Below are 15,426 nucleotides of genomic sequence, written 5' to 3' on the forward strand. Positions count from 1 at the left end.
CCGGCGCTGCTGCAGCCGCCGCCGCGGCAAGTGCACCCAGCTGCTGGAGGGCGCCTCGGAACAAGCCCGAGCGAGCCCCGGACGCTCACATTGGGCATGCTCAGTGGCGCCCGCAGGTTGGGGATCGGCGCTCGCACCTGGAGCTGCCCCCTCCTACCACCTACCACCCCTGCCCTCCCCGGCCCTGCCCTCCCCCCGCGCGGTCCCGCCCGCTCCCGTCCCCCTCGGGCTCCGGAGGCGTTCGGGCTCCCCGCGCGGCGGCGGAGGGGGCGGGCCGACCGGCGGCGGTGATGTGGCGGAACTCTTTGTGCACTGCGGCAGGATACACGCTCGGACGCTGGGACGCGGCTGCGCTCAGTTCTCTCCTCTCGGAAGCTGCAGCCATGATGGAAGTTTGAGAGTTGAGCCGCTGTGAGGCGAGGCCGGGCTCAGGCGAGGGAGATGAGAGACGGCGGCGGCCGCGGCCCAGAGCCCCTCTCAGCGCCTGTGAGCAGCCGCGGGGGCAGCGCCCTCGGGGAGCCGGCCGGCCGGCGGCGGCGGCAGCGGCAGCGGCGGCGTTCCTCGCCTCCTCTCCGTCTCCTTTTCTAACCGTGCGGCAGCCTCTTCCTCGGCTTCTGAAAGGGAAGGTGGAAGCCGCGGGCTCGGGCGGGAGCCGGCTGAGGCGCGGCGGCACCTCCCGCTCCTGGAGCGGGGGGGAGAAGCGGCGGCGGCGGCGGCCGCAGCGGCTGCAGCTCCTGGGAGGGGGTCGGAGTCGCCTGTCACCATTTCCAGGGCTGGGAACGCCGGAGAGTTGGTCTCTCCCCTTCTACTGCCTCCAACACGGCGGCGGCGGCGGCGGCACATCCAGGGACCCGGGCCGGTTCTAAACCTCCCCTCCGCCGCCGCCGCACCCCCCCTGGCCCGGGCTCCAGAGGCCGCCGGAGGAGGCAGCCGTTCCGAGGATTATTCGTCTTCTCCCCATTCCGCTGCCGCCGCTGCCAGGCCTCTGGCTGCTGAGGAGAAGCAGGCCCAGTCGCTGCAACCATCCAGCAGCCGCCGCAGCAGCCATTACCCGGCTGCGGTCCAGAGCCAAGCGGCAGCCGAGCGAGGGGCATCAGCTACCGCCAAGTCCAAAGCCATTTCCATCCTGCAGAAGAAGCCTCGCCACCAGCAGCTTCTGCCGTCTCTCTCCTCCTTTTTCTTCAGCCACAGGCTCCCAGACATGACAGCCATCATCAAAGAGATCGTTAGCAGAAACAAAAGGAGATATCAAGAGGATGGATTCGACTTAGACTTGACCTGTATCCATTTCTGCGGCTGCTCCTCTTTGCCTTTCTGTCACTCTCTTAGAACGTGGGAGTAGACGGATGCGAAAAATTTCCATAGTTTGGGTGACTATGACATTTAACCCTGGTCGAATTTCTAGATTATATATATATATTCTCTTTGAATGCATTCTACCTAGGGTGTGTTCGGCTAGACGGAACTCTTGCCTGGTTGCAAGTGTCAAGGCACCTATTGGTTTCCTGGTCTGTGTCTATGGGGTTTCTTCCCGAAAGGCTATTGTCCGTTAAGGCAGAATACAGGACGCTATTAGGGATTAGTGACTTTGGTAAGCTGGTCTACTAAATGAACAGAAAAGTAGACGCTTTGAGGTTGAGCATATTTCGATTAAATCTTGGCTTTAGTCCCTAGATCAAGGGTATAGATCAGATTAAAATGAAAATTAGTGTTGCACGTACGCATATTGCATCAGAATCTTGCAGTGATTGTTCTTAGTTTCCTGGGTTGCCTTGATAGATTCTTTTAAAATGTGAGTTGTGAACTGATTTGCATAATTTTAGAAGCAGAATCATTTTCAGCCTATATGGTGCTCATTTGAGGGCAGAAGTGTAGGGTTCGTATGTTTTAAGTTAATTACAACTTTGACCTGCATTTAGAAGTTTTGTCATTTGAGATCAATAGTGCCATAATATACCTCATAAGGTGCTCTTGTTAGATCTTTGTTAAATTTGCCTTTTCTCTCCTGATGGGGTGATGTAGGATAGAGCATGAAATCTGCAGTTTAAGTAGCATTTTATATTCAGTGCTCTTGTTTCACCTAATAGAATGGAGATTGAGTGGTTTTTGATCCCAGATAATAATGTTGTGTAGGTTCAAGGGATTGTGTGTAGCAAATGGTGATTGTAAAGATTAAACTTCAGTTCTCACTTGAAATTTAAGTATTGTGATGCCAGAATTGCTACTCAACCTTATTTAGGTTTCAGGTCCTCTGACACCTTTGGGTATCCCTTAAATTTACTCTGACTCGTGTAGAATGTCAAGTATAATTTACCAGCTACTAACCAGAAATGCTGGCAAGAGTGGATTACCCTAGCTTCAGATGGTAGGTATGTTAGCTTTTTTCAGTGTTAAATTTACTGAGTCAGCTTGTTGAATAAGACAGAAACCCAAGAAAATTTAACAGTATAGTTTTGGTTGTCTAAAGCATCAATCTTTGCAGTTTCATATATAATTAACTGGTTTTAATCAAGGATGGGGATAGAGCCCCTCCTTTTTGCAGAATGGAAAGTATCACAGGAATTGAGAGTTACTGGTAGGCCAGTGTATAAGGCATGAAAAATAGAATTAAGTTATTGGTCTGCAGTGACTAAAGCATTCTATTAGGGCCAAAAATTTGGTGGTGTGAACTGTAGCAGTGGACAATATTTAGTTAAAATTATGTAATTGCATAAGTGTTAATAGCGCATTCTTAGTAAAAATTATTTTAGCAAACATCAGTAAACATTTTGCTTAAAGGAAGAATGACACTAACGTGTGTGCCCTGCTAAATATTGTGGGGAAGGTTTCTTCAAAGAAAACATTTTATGTCTGAAGAGGTTATATTCCTTTGGATATGTAGCTTCACATAAATGTTCACAGCTAATTTTGCCCAAGTTTTATTTTGAAATTATAAAAGTTCTTGAAGAAAAAGCTTTATAACACAAAAAATGTTAACAGTTTTCTAAGTTAAAAATAATACTGTAAAGTATAATTGGAAATTTTGGAGATTGCATTAATTGAAAAACTTTACTAAGGCTGAACTTGACCCACTTGCCTAGAAGATAATTAATTATGGGAAAACCCTTCTGATTTGTAAGATTTCAGATGTAGTGTACTATTGACAGTGGTCTAGATATATAAGAACAAATTAATTAAATGTTTGTTTAACTTTTTTTAAAAAAAACCCATTCTAAAAAACTTCTAAACTTCTAGTCATTTGGTGCACAAATCAAAGTTTATTTATGCTATTTTTACTTTACTCATTTGATTTAAAATGATCAGGGTTATAAAACTAAAATTATTCTACCAGGTGCTTAATATGTGAGTTAGCAAACATCAGTAAACATTTTGCTTGAAGGTAGAATGACACTAACGTGTATGTGTGTTGGCTATTTCTCCTTTCATTTCAGAGTATGTGTGCCCTCTATATGTGAAACTTATGTGATTTAAAACTTTCTCTAAAACGATTTTTAGTTATGGTATGCATAGAAAGTAGCATCAAATGACTAATAACATTTAATTTCTAGAGTTGTGGTTTTATTGAGCCAAATGTTGATAGGAAAAAAAATTTCTTGGGAAAAAGTCAGTGCAGGGCTTACTTTTCTTGGATAGTTCCACTTCCAATAATTTTGATACACAAAAACACTGGTTTGCTTGGTTTCACTTTAGTGTTTTGTGTTTATTCTAGGGGGAAAAATTAAAATGGGCATTGAAGCCTTTTCTCTGGCAGGTTGTAGGATCTATTTCAACAGCTAGCCTATTGAAAGTTAAATTTCTTTATGAAAGTAGCGATTGGAGTATTTTAGCTGGTAAAGATTAATAATGAAGTGATTTCTCAAAGACAAATTGAGGACCATAATTCAGTTGTAAAAGATTTTTGCAAAATTGACTTATTCTAAAAGTAATTTGTTGGTAGGGTTTTATTCTTAATGGTAGTCCCGAAAGTAGTGCCGAACATCAGCCTGTACAATATTTAGTGCCTTTAGATTTCATGGAAGCTTTAGGCTTCTGTTGTATTTTTATTGTTTGGTAAGTTTGTGTCTTTTCAAATATTAATCTTCATAGGGAATATTTTTAACTTGTAGAGAATACAGTGACTATTGAAATTAACTGTGTTATCTCTTAAGATTAGTGATTACCGAAATGACCATATTGTGAGTTCTTTTTTTTTTTTTTAAAGATTCTATTCACAATTTTTATTTTACACTGTTATGTATCTGCTGAGTTGTATTTCTTTCCTAAACAATATAACTGGGCTACCTAATTGCTATACGATAATTTACAAACTTCATTTTCTTAAAGCTTATTCAAGAATAAAGCTCATCTGAAAGGAGAGTAATTTACAGTTTGTATGACTCAATATAAGGAAAAGGGAATTTTATTGCTGTCCACTGTAAATGTTTGCACAGTAGTACAGTCATCAATGCAGATTTACATTGCTTATGATATACTAAAATATTAAATGAATAAATATAAAATATGGTGAGATATAACCACCTTAATTTTAAATTTAGTTTTAGAAAGATAGTAGAGAAAGGTGCATTTGTGTGTATTATCTTTTAGCAACATGAGTATTTTAACACGAGAATGGTAGCTGGTCATACTATTTTAATTTTTGTGTGGAGCAGTTTATCTGCTTTTTTCTAATAACCACACACAATGTACAAACCTATTAATGTTACAAAATTCCTTTTTGGAAGTGAAGTTTCAAATTCTTATTTTCAAGTGTTTTCATTTTGAAATGTGCCCCATTTGCTATTTGTTCATTTGATGATAGTTTAATACTTTTTAATAATTTTTAAGGCACTTAAGAAGTAATCATTTCAGTGACTTTTGATGGAGAGTATTTATTATGGGAAAATCAGTTCACAAAGTTTCAACATTAATTGACAATAAACATTCTATTTTTAAATTTTTACCTCAGCCTTTTTAGCAAGACAAAAGTATAGGAAATGTTTTTATATTAATATACGTGAAATCGGAGTTTGTAAAGAGAGATTTAGAAGTGTGCATGCATGTAACAGTTTTTCACTTACTTGAAATGTTAGGCCTGGCTGTACTATAAGGATTTAGCTTCCAGAATATAGGTTATTAATGTAGTCTAAGAAATTTATTTGGTATCGTATTTTTTTTCCTGTAGAGACCATTAGTTCTGAATTTTTATTTCTATTTCATAGAACCCTCATTATTAACCTTTCTTTCCTGCCACCCCCTTAGGTAAGCTTGATTTTAAGTATAACCAGTATTGGAGGATTCATTTGTGGCCTGAATTCATTACGGAAAGGTGTTAAGATTTGTTCTAAGGATAGTGATTTAAGACATTTGTATTGACCTGGGAGACTGGGGTCAGTAATGATTTCAGTAAATACCCAATTGTGTTTTATAGTTGCTTTCTGTCTGGTAGCTTTGAAATTAGTGCATTTGCTATCAGGGATATCAGTAATGTTGAGGTTAGACTGAATAACCTTAAGTTGGTAAGGATTTATTGAGCAAACATATTCTAATTCTTTTATATAGGCCATACGCTGCCACATCATTCTTCGCTAGGTGGTTAAAAGTATTTTGGTCTGTGAATAATGAGTCTCTTTGGAAGTATTGAATATATGCACTTACTAATGTAGTATACTTTCAATTTGTCAGGAAAGATGAAATTAGTATATTGGATTTGACTATTTTCCTATCCCCTAATTTTTCAAGTTTTTTCATTGGTTACAGATATTAGCAGTTTGGTTCTTTTAATATAATTTGCACTGGAATAAAAAAAGGCTGTTGGAGAAATATTAATATAAGAAGAATAAACATAATTTAGTGGGTGAGTTAATTTTGTATGGGATTTTAATTTAGTTCAAGTATAGTTAAGGCAGATAATCTTTGTTTGCAACAGTTGGCATTTAAGAGATGGGTGGATATTTTCAGATTATTAGGTATACACTTGATGGCAGTGCTGAAAATATTGACAGATGGATACTGAACCTGTCAACAAAATAATATTCTTAACCTGTACATAGTGTGGAAAGGGAGACTGTATACACAGAATTTTCAAACACGTATCAGTTAGATTCACTGTCCATAAGTATGACCAGTGAATCTATGTGGACAGTGAATCTAACTCATAGGTGAATATTCTGTGTATACAGGTAAGTAAAATACAGTTAGCAAACTACCATAATATTTCTTAAAATGAGCTTATTTTCTCTTTAAACAAGAGATTACCTTGGTGGATACTGTTTTAGAATTTTCAAATAAGGTTGAATCTATTTTAAATTACATTAAAATATTGAGTATTAGTTTTATTTACACATTGTGTGTACATTGTTTCATTTTAGATTTTAGGGTGGCAGTATACTCTCTGGAGTCACTCTACCTTGTGTTGGAATACTGGCTCTGCTCCTTAGTAGCTGGATGACTTTGAGTAGGTTAATTAACCTTCTTAATCTCTTTTATCTGTAAAATGGGGTTAATGGTAGCTACTCACATAAAGTTTTTCCTGAGGAATAAGTGAGATAATACAGGTAATTCACTTAGCATAGTACCTGCCACATTGTAAGTACTTAAATGGTAGCTGCTTCTCTTAAAAATTATAATTTCAGATTACCCATGTATAAGAAATTACTTGTATTTTCATTTGATGGGAGGAGCAGCGATCATAACAATTTCCTCAGTTTTGGATATGTTAGAAAATTAATTGGTCAAGCTCTGAGTATTTAAAATAAGGGGTATTCCTTTAGGAGCTCTGAGTATGTATATAACATGTCCAATTTTTCGGTTTTATCACAAATGTAGTGTAAATCTCTGATGATTCATACTATTGACCAAAAAAGTTAATTATGCTAATCAAAAAGCATCATACTAAAGTAGAAGTTTTAGGATAAAAAATTGTTATAACATTAACTTTTCTTTAGTGTAAAAGATAGGTCAACTTAAATATGATATTTTTATTCACAAAGAGTAATCTTTGCCTCAAATGAAAGAAAACTTTTAATATATGATACAAGAGTTATATTAACTGTTTATCAAAAAAGGCATATTAGCATTTCTTTTTAAGTTCAGGTTTTGGGGGAGTCATGCAGCTTTGAATGCCAGTTACATTTATTACAGTACAGTTTACACTTAATCTGGCAGTGCATTAATATGACATAGAGATTTAAATTTGGTGTTAAACCGTTGTATTATTGTGTCCCATTTTCACATTTAATCAAGATTCTCAATATAATTTTAGGCCCTAGAAATGGGAAGAAAGAGCTAAAGAATTTTCTTCCTTTATTCTTATCAGGTATGGAGAAGCATGGAATAAGCTTGAGACCTGCCTAGTAAAGATTATTATGTATCCATAGGGATCTTTTTTTCCCCTTTGCCTATTCTGGTCTCCTAGCTGTATCACCCTTAATACGAAGCATTTGATTTTCAGGGTTTTTTTTTTCCTTATTTGTTTGACATTGCAGAATGAATGGTGCCCTAACTAATTACATATGTGACTGTCTGATTATGTGACTTTTAACATATTTTATGTGTTGTAAAAAATGGCTGTATTTGGTTCCAAATCTAGGTTGTAGAATTGAACTGTGCATTTTGACATCTGGGAAAATTGAGTTGTCTAAAATGCTTTCCCACTTTGTGTCTCTAATACTGCATGGACCTATGTTTTGCTTTATATCATTACCCAAATTGATTTAGTATTTTTAAAGCCCTTCAGAATAGTTTTGAATTTTATTTTTATTGATTTTTGTAGATTTTCAGGCTAAAATACAATAAGGCTCTCTCATTCTGCTATTTTTATGTGTTTACTATTTCTGATCTTTTAAAGAGGATGTAATTATTTAAGGTATTAAGAAATACATTGTCATTCGAATTAGGTATTCTTCAAATCAGATGTCTTTTTAAAAAAAAAAAATCTTTATTGATTTCAGAGAGAGGAAGGGAGAGGGAGAGAGAGAGATAGAAACATCAATGATGGGAGAGTCATCACTGACCAGCTGCCTCCTGCTCGCTCCTGACTGGGGACTGAGCCCACAACCCGGGCGTGTGCCCTGACCAGGAATCGAATCGGGATCTCCTGGATCCTGGGTCGATGCTCAACCTCTGAGCCACTCCTGGCCGGGCCAGATGCATTCTTAAAGTTATTTATAAATACAGTATACACGTTCAAAGTTGCAAACAACTCTGCTTTAAAATGTATGCAGTTATTTTCCATTTAAAATTCTTTTGTTCTCATGAATAAGTGAGACTTCGTATTCTAGTTACTCTGAACTGATTGGAGATTAAATAAGTAGAATTGGAAACTTTTTTCTATTTTTAAAATGAAATTTGGGGAATGTTATTGAGGTTGATTTTTTTGGTATTTATTTTTAAAATGCATATTTATGAATTACTTTGCATCTTTCAGAAACAAAATGGGATTCCTGGGCTTTTTTGGTTCTTGTTGTTTTTTTTATTTTATTTTTTCTCCATAATTTGAAAACAGTGCTTTGCCAGGCTTAATTTAGCTGTGTTGTGAAATTTAACATTTTTATTTAATTATTTAGAAACATGAAAAATGAGGACTTGAGTCAGAAGGATTTTTTTTCTTTTTAATTAATATAATTAGCTAGCATGTACACTGTCTTATATTTGTTTAGTAATTTTTTTATTAACATCCTTATTTGTTTGTTTATTTATTTATTTATCTATCTATCTATAGGAAGGGAGAGGGAGAGGGAGAAACATCAATTTGTTGTTCCACTTATTTATGCATTCATTGGTTGATTCTTGTATGTTCCCTGACCTGAGATCAAACCAGAAACCTTTGCATATTGAGATGATGCTTTAACCAACTGAGCTACCTGGCCGGGGCAACAAAGCCTTAATCAGCGTTTGTGATTTGGCAAAGATAAAAAGAGGCAACTTAAGAGACAGACCAAGCACTACTTTCCTCTTTTCTTTTGTAGTATAGGAGTTATAGCTCCAGTAGAATCAGTGACTTGTTAAAAGCTCTAGAAGATTGAGTCGAAAGAAAGATGCAGGGTTTTGGGGCACTTGGTGCAGTACTTTTCAGATTCTGTTACATCAGTAGTTCTCAGACTTTAGGGATATCAGAATAACTTGGAGGGCATGCTAAACCATAGATTACTTGCACTACCTCCAGAGTTTGTGATTCATTAGGTCTGGGTTGGGGCCTGAGAATTTGTTTCTGACAAGTTCACAAGTGATGCTGATGCTGGTGGTCTGGGGATCACACTTTGTGAACCACTGTGTTATATGATCTCTCATCAAGCAAATTCTTAATGTGTTATCTCCTTTAGGTTAATAGAATTTATACATACATTATCTCATTAAATCTCTATCCCCTAAATAGTTGTGCACGGTAAATATTATCCTGATTTTGTAGATGAGGCTGTGAGTTTAAGAAAGGTAGTATAGTGGGATGGAAGAATAGATCTGGGAATCAGCTGGACCTAAAATCCAGTTTAAATCCCTGCTTAGCCACTGTATCAGCTGTGTAATAAAAGATACACTAAGTCTCTAACGTGGTGGTAAGTGGTGGTAAAAATCCTTAATGGTGGGGTGATTTTTTCTTTTTTAGGTTTGTTACAAGTATAGTTTAGATGTTTTCAGGAATTGGTTACCAACTAGGGGTGATCCCACCTTTTCTGGGCATTTGGCAATGTCCAGACATTTTTGGTGGTCACAGCTGGTGGTGGGGGAGGGGTTTGAGGGGGCAGGGATACTATTGGCATCCGTGAGTAGAGGCCAGGGATGCTGCTCAACATCTTACAATGCACAGGACAGCTCCTTCCACAACAAAGAATTATCTGGTCCAGATTGCCAATAATGCTGTGGTTGAGAAACCCTAGCTTAGAGGTATAGTGTCTGGTATGTAGTAAGTATAATATTCAGTAAAAGTCAGTACCTTTGCCCTTAGGTTGTGGTATTTAAGGTCAAACTGATAATAAATGATCGAGCTAGGCGTTTAACATCTAGGTTTTCTTTATAATAAGAACTTTGTCCACAAAAGATATCCCTGCTAACAAAAAAGGTTTATTTGAAAAAGGCTCGTGTTATTAGGCTGATTGTGAAATTGTTGCTTTCAAATTCTGTTAGAAAAGGCTGAAGATGTATTCAATAAATGTGTAAGTGTAATGCACTGGAAGGATGTTACATAGAACTGCTCTAACAGGATGGGTATGCTTTATTTTAAAAAAGCATTAAATTTATTTTATATTGCCAGTAGTTTTTATAGTAACCCTTAGCTTGTTTCCTTTAATTATGCAGTTGTTGGGAGATATTTTGCTCCCAGTATACTTGTTTTTTGTTATTGTTTAATGCATTCCTTAAACTTAAACTTTCTTTTATTCTAAAGGTGCTTTTGTTATAGTCAGATATGGTGAAATTAAATGCACTGATGTAAAATGCCAAATTTTGACAAGTTATAACAACTTTTCATATCCAGATAAAGTAAGGTTGACTCTAAGGCTCTCTGATGCATGTACTACATTCTTTTCTAGACCCTAAATTTTCTGTCAGCCTGTTGAATTTAAGTTCTTTAAATAAAAAACTTGCATTAATGTGAAGTTTTTGGAAAAGTTTGGGATAGTCTTAGATTAGTTCAGATATGAGAGGATGCCAAGGGAGTAGCTTAGTGGATTCTGAATTTTTTTTTTGCTTTGTTTTGTTTTTAAGGCAAACATAATTACGAGAGTGTCCTAGGAGTAGATTGTCTATCATTTTTTTCTGTTTGCTTGATTTTACAATTTATATTGCCTCTTACTTTGCTCAAGCAGAGTAAAATGTCAAGGCCTATTTTTTTTTTTTTTTTAATATATCTTCATTGATTTCAGAGAAAGGAAAGGAGAGGGAGAGAGAGAGATAGAAACATCAATGATGAGAGAGTCATTGGTTGGCTGCCTCCGGCACGCCCCCGACTGGGGATCGAGCCCACAACCTGGGCATGTGCCCTGGCCGGGAATCGAACCGTGATCTCCTGGATCCTAGGTCGATGCTCAACTGCTGAGCCACGCCCGGCCGGGCAAGGCCTATTTTAAAAATTCTTACTAAATTTAAGTTTTGACTGAGTGCTAATGATTCTTTTTGAAATTATAAGAGATATTCAGAAATACTGATATTTTATTTTTTTTCATTTCTATGATACATGATTGGAATAGTGCCCACCACCCAAAGTCAAAGCATCTTCTGTCGCCATATATTTGGCCTCCTTTACCCTTGAGTACCGTTCCCTTCCCTCTGGTAACCATCATACTGCTGTCTTTGTCTCTGAGTTTCAGTTTTATATCCCACATGACTGAAATCATATGGTTCTTAGCTTTTTCTGACTGACTGACTTTGCTTAGCATAATATACTCAAGGTCCATCCATATTGTCCCAAATGTCAGTATTTCATCTTTTCTTATGGCTGAGTAGTAGTCCATTATGTGGTGTGTGTGTGTGTGTGTGTATGTATGTGTATACCACATCTTAAATATTTTAAATATTTAAAAAATTAAATATATGTATTTTAAATCAGGATTGCTAGTCATGTGGTACCTTCAAACTTGTTAAGAAAAACAGATAGCATTTTTTGTTATAATTTAATTGAATAAGGCTTATGGTGTTTATTTCAGTATATGAATAAAAAACTCCATTTGCTTACTAAAGAAAATTTCTTTTATGAAAACAGGATTAAAGAGAATTTAAAACAAATTTACCCATTGTCCTACTTCTCTGAAACTTCATGTTTCCATATTAGCTCCTCGTTTTGTTCATATGCATCTGTTTTAAAATGTAATTTATCCTAGTGAACTTAAAGGAGTGCATGTGTTTGAACAACTTCCAAAGCACCTCATAATTCCCTGAAGTAATGATTTTTAAATGGTGAAGTCATCAAAAATGTTTATTTCCCTGTAGCTATACATTAAAGTTGTTTCCAGTATATTTGGCTAATTGCTATTCTCTTATTTTCCTTTAGAGTAGATTTAAGAGGGCCTAAATATTAGGAAATATTTTTATGATTTTGATTCACAAAATCATAATCTGGTAGGGGTGGGCGGGTGGGAAGAGATTAACCAAAGAACTTAAATGCAAAAAAAAAAAAATCATCTGTTACACAAAAAATAGATGAAGTGTTAAGAGCCTTGAAACGTTCTTATTTTCATTTAGTTATAGGGAAGCTATTGCATATTTAAAATTTTAAGCATATTTTACTGAAGTGAGAGGAAATAAAATTTATTTAAACACTTTTGATCTGTCAAATTTCTTTTTCCTGTTGGAAAAATACTGTGTTGAAATTAAAGAGGATATAGAAGTAATTTGAATAAACTCTCCCATTTTATACTAAAGTAGTTATAAATGCTTTTCTGTCTTTAATGAGGCAGGGTATGGCTCGTTTTGATGTTACTGTTCCCTGGAGCATATTTTGAGTGATACAATTTATATTTCATAGTTGCCTCAGTAATTGGTGGTATTAATTGATGAAGGTTTGCATATTTGCATTTATGATCAATATTAATATTTGTGCTCAGAAATTGCATGTTGATGTCAGGTACTATTTTTAAGTGTCATACTAAAAAGGGGTAATAATTTTAACCATATTAGTTAAATGATAATTCTCAATGAATTTATTAATTCCTGTAGTTAGCATAAAAAATATTGAGGAAGAAACAAATTCTTCTCTTTTTAAAACAAAATTACTTGTTAGAGTAACATTTTTCCAAATGAGGAAAAGTTCTTTCAATTCTCAAGGAAATTACCTTCTTGGGTACTAATGAAAACATCATGAAGGCAAAACTATTTTTTTGGTGGTGTATGCATTATGCATGTGTGTTTTTTGAAAACTCGAGAAGCAATCTAATGTCTGAATAGTTTTCATAGATTAGTTGTAGGAAATCTGTATAAAAGAAATAATTTAGTACACTGAAAGTGTACAATCTTGCGTATCTAGGTCTTGTCCAGGGCAATCAAGATTATATGTAATATTGTAAAATAGCTAAGGTGCTCGTTATTAAGGCTATTTTGGACTCTTTTTTAGTACTGAAAAGGTCACACAGATTGTGATTATTGTGTAGTGTCCAAGAACGAAGGCTTGCCATCTGTTATTTAAATATAGGAAAAAGTTAAGAAAATCTAGTGATATAAGTGATTTTGACACTTACGTTTTTGGAATTATCTGTTATGATTTTTAAAGACTAATGTCAAAGTTTTAAGCTTTTACAAAAGTGAAACTTAATGGTTATAATGCTGCTGTTTATATTTTTCTACTAAAATACAAAGTACTGGTTGAGAACTAATGATCATGTAATGGAAGTCTGGCTTTTATTCATTTACTTTTACAACATTATTTGGATACTTAAGTAGAAAATCATGTTTTAACCTGATAGTAAGTTATAGAAGATTTTGATAGTTTTAAACTATATCTTAACAGTTGGTATATAGGAATTCATTATTATAAAACTTAATCATGCAACTGACAAGTATTCCTTAAAGATTTGCTTTAAATATTTTTGGGGTTCTCTTCTTCTACACCTCAGTTCTTGTCTATGTGCTAGTAAGTGAGTTTCCCCATTTAAAATTTTACTGTTGCACTTCAAGTCACTACAAAATTTGTTTCTATAACTTAATTTTTTTACCCCCAGGCACTTGGTCTTGTCAAGTTGCATGGATGTCTTTAAAATTGCATATCAGGCTTAATAGGATCTGATTAATTTTAATCTACTTTGTTTTATTTATTGTGTTAACATTGTTTTTTTATTGAGAAGTTTGTTTTCATGCCAAATGATTAATATGATCAGTTATAATATTTCAGTTTAGATATGATTTTGAATTTATGTTCTCAAATGCAACTTTGTGTCTGGGCCCTCTATTTTTTATATAAGAAACATCTTGCCAATTTCAAATTAATGTCTGATGAAAGTGGATTGTTTTACTAACATCAGTTTATAGAATTTGTTCAGGCCTGAATTGTAGGCCAGAAAAGAATGATACTTTTTTGGATAGACAGATAATGTATACATAAATTATATCTCTTACATTAAGAGAGGCACACATGCAGCTGAGATTTTTATCCAAATATTAAAAGTCTTTGCCTGTTTTGTTAACTAAATAGTATATAAAGGGTGTGATGTTAAAGAACTCCTTTTCCTTGTTTTCATTTCTATCCCTCCAATCTATTGGTATTTTTGTCTTTCTGTATGTTAAACTTTGTTTTTTAAGTTTGTTTACTGGTTGAAAAAGTTGACTTCTTAATTACTTTTTTCTTTTACATTTCAGCTTAATTATTTTCCAAGATTTTTAGTATGTTCTCCTTTGAAGATTCCACAACTAACCATGATTAGTAATTGTGCCCCCCCTCCCCAGTTGCAGTAATTGGATTCAAACTAAAATGGTATCTCTTCAGGAACAAGCACTTATAGGTGGCCCACTAAAATTAGGAGAATTATCTGTTCAAATCAAGAAATATAGATTAACATATCTGTTAGCATATTTTAAAATTACATATTACATTCTAAAGCTGAAGTTTTAGCTAGTATTTTAGTATATGTATATATTTTGATAAACCACTTAGGCGAGTGATTATAAAGTTGATATAATGATTAAAATACCTTCAGTGGGAAATGAATCATATTTTCAATATTAGAACAAGGCAGTTAGAAAACTGGTAATTTGATTCACCAATGTAGTAATGAATGTCGTTACGTGTGCCTTCACTTTTTAAAATCCACATGTATTTCTAGTTAATATTGTTCTTATCCAGATTAAAATACTGCATGCACTTAGGCAAAACTATTTTTGCCCATTGGAAAAAAAAGGCAAGCCCTTTTTTCAAGTGATTTTTCTGGCTTAAGGTTATAGAATAAAGTGACTCGATTTTATTATATTAAAGCTAAATATAAAAGGAAGCTGTGTAACACACATATTTGGAGCTTTTCTCTTTTAAAGCGGTTCAAATTAACAGGGCTTTCTTTGAAACATAAATTTGATTGTTAGAAGTCAACTTAAAAATTATGCTGTTTTGGCTTAACAGGAAAAAGAAAACCAACTTGCCAGAGACACATTTGTATTAGAACCTTGTTTTCTTAGTACTTTGTGTGTGTGTAGTAGTTTTTGAATATTAGGAAATTAGTTCATAGTTGCATCTAAAAGATCAGTACAGTTGGAAATCTTGTAATCTTTTTTTTCCAGAATGCAGTTTGCTAATACTGAGTATATTTGGCATTACATATTACTAGGCCTTTGTTCTTAAATTACTGACACATCCCTTAGCATCTTCTGTACCTTAACTGTTTGAATGCCTTTTTTTTCCCTGTAAAAGTTAATGGTTTTTCATTTTGCGTAACTATAGACTAGCTCAAATCTATTGTTTTAGGTAGTCCTGGTAAAATAAATCATAAAAGCATGGCTTTTATAATAGAATGATATTACAGAAGTAACTTATAAATC

At 35.5% G+C, this 15,426-nt stretch overlaps 1 protein-coding gene across 1 annotated transcript in view; it reads left to right on the top strand.

Moving 5' to 3' along the window:
* Positions 1–364: 364 nt before the first annotated feature.
* Positions 365–15,426, top strand: part of PTEN (phosphatase and tensin homolog) — an 81,107-nt gene continuing 66,045 nt past the window's right edge. Inside the window, exon 1 of the mRNA XM_081157957.1 lies at positions 365–1,280. Coding sequence (XP_081014083.1) covers positions 1,202–1,280 — 79 coding nt within the window. The 5' untranslated portion in view covers positions 365–1,201. The remainder of the gene's footprint in view (positions 1,281–15,426) is intronic.

This window comes from Miniopterus schreibersii (assembly GCF_964146895.1).
Source record: "Miniopterus schreibersii genome assembly, chromosome: 14".
Taxonomy (NCBI): Eukaryota; Metazoa; Chordata; class Mammalia; order Chiroptera; family Miniopteridae; genus Miniopterus; species Miniopterus schreibersii.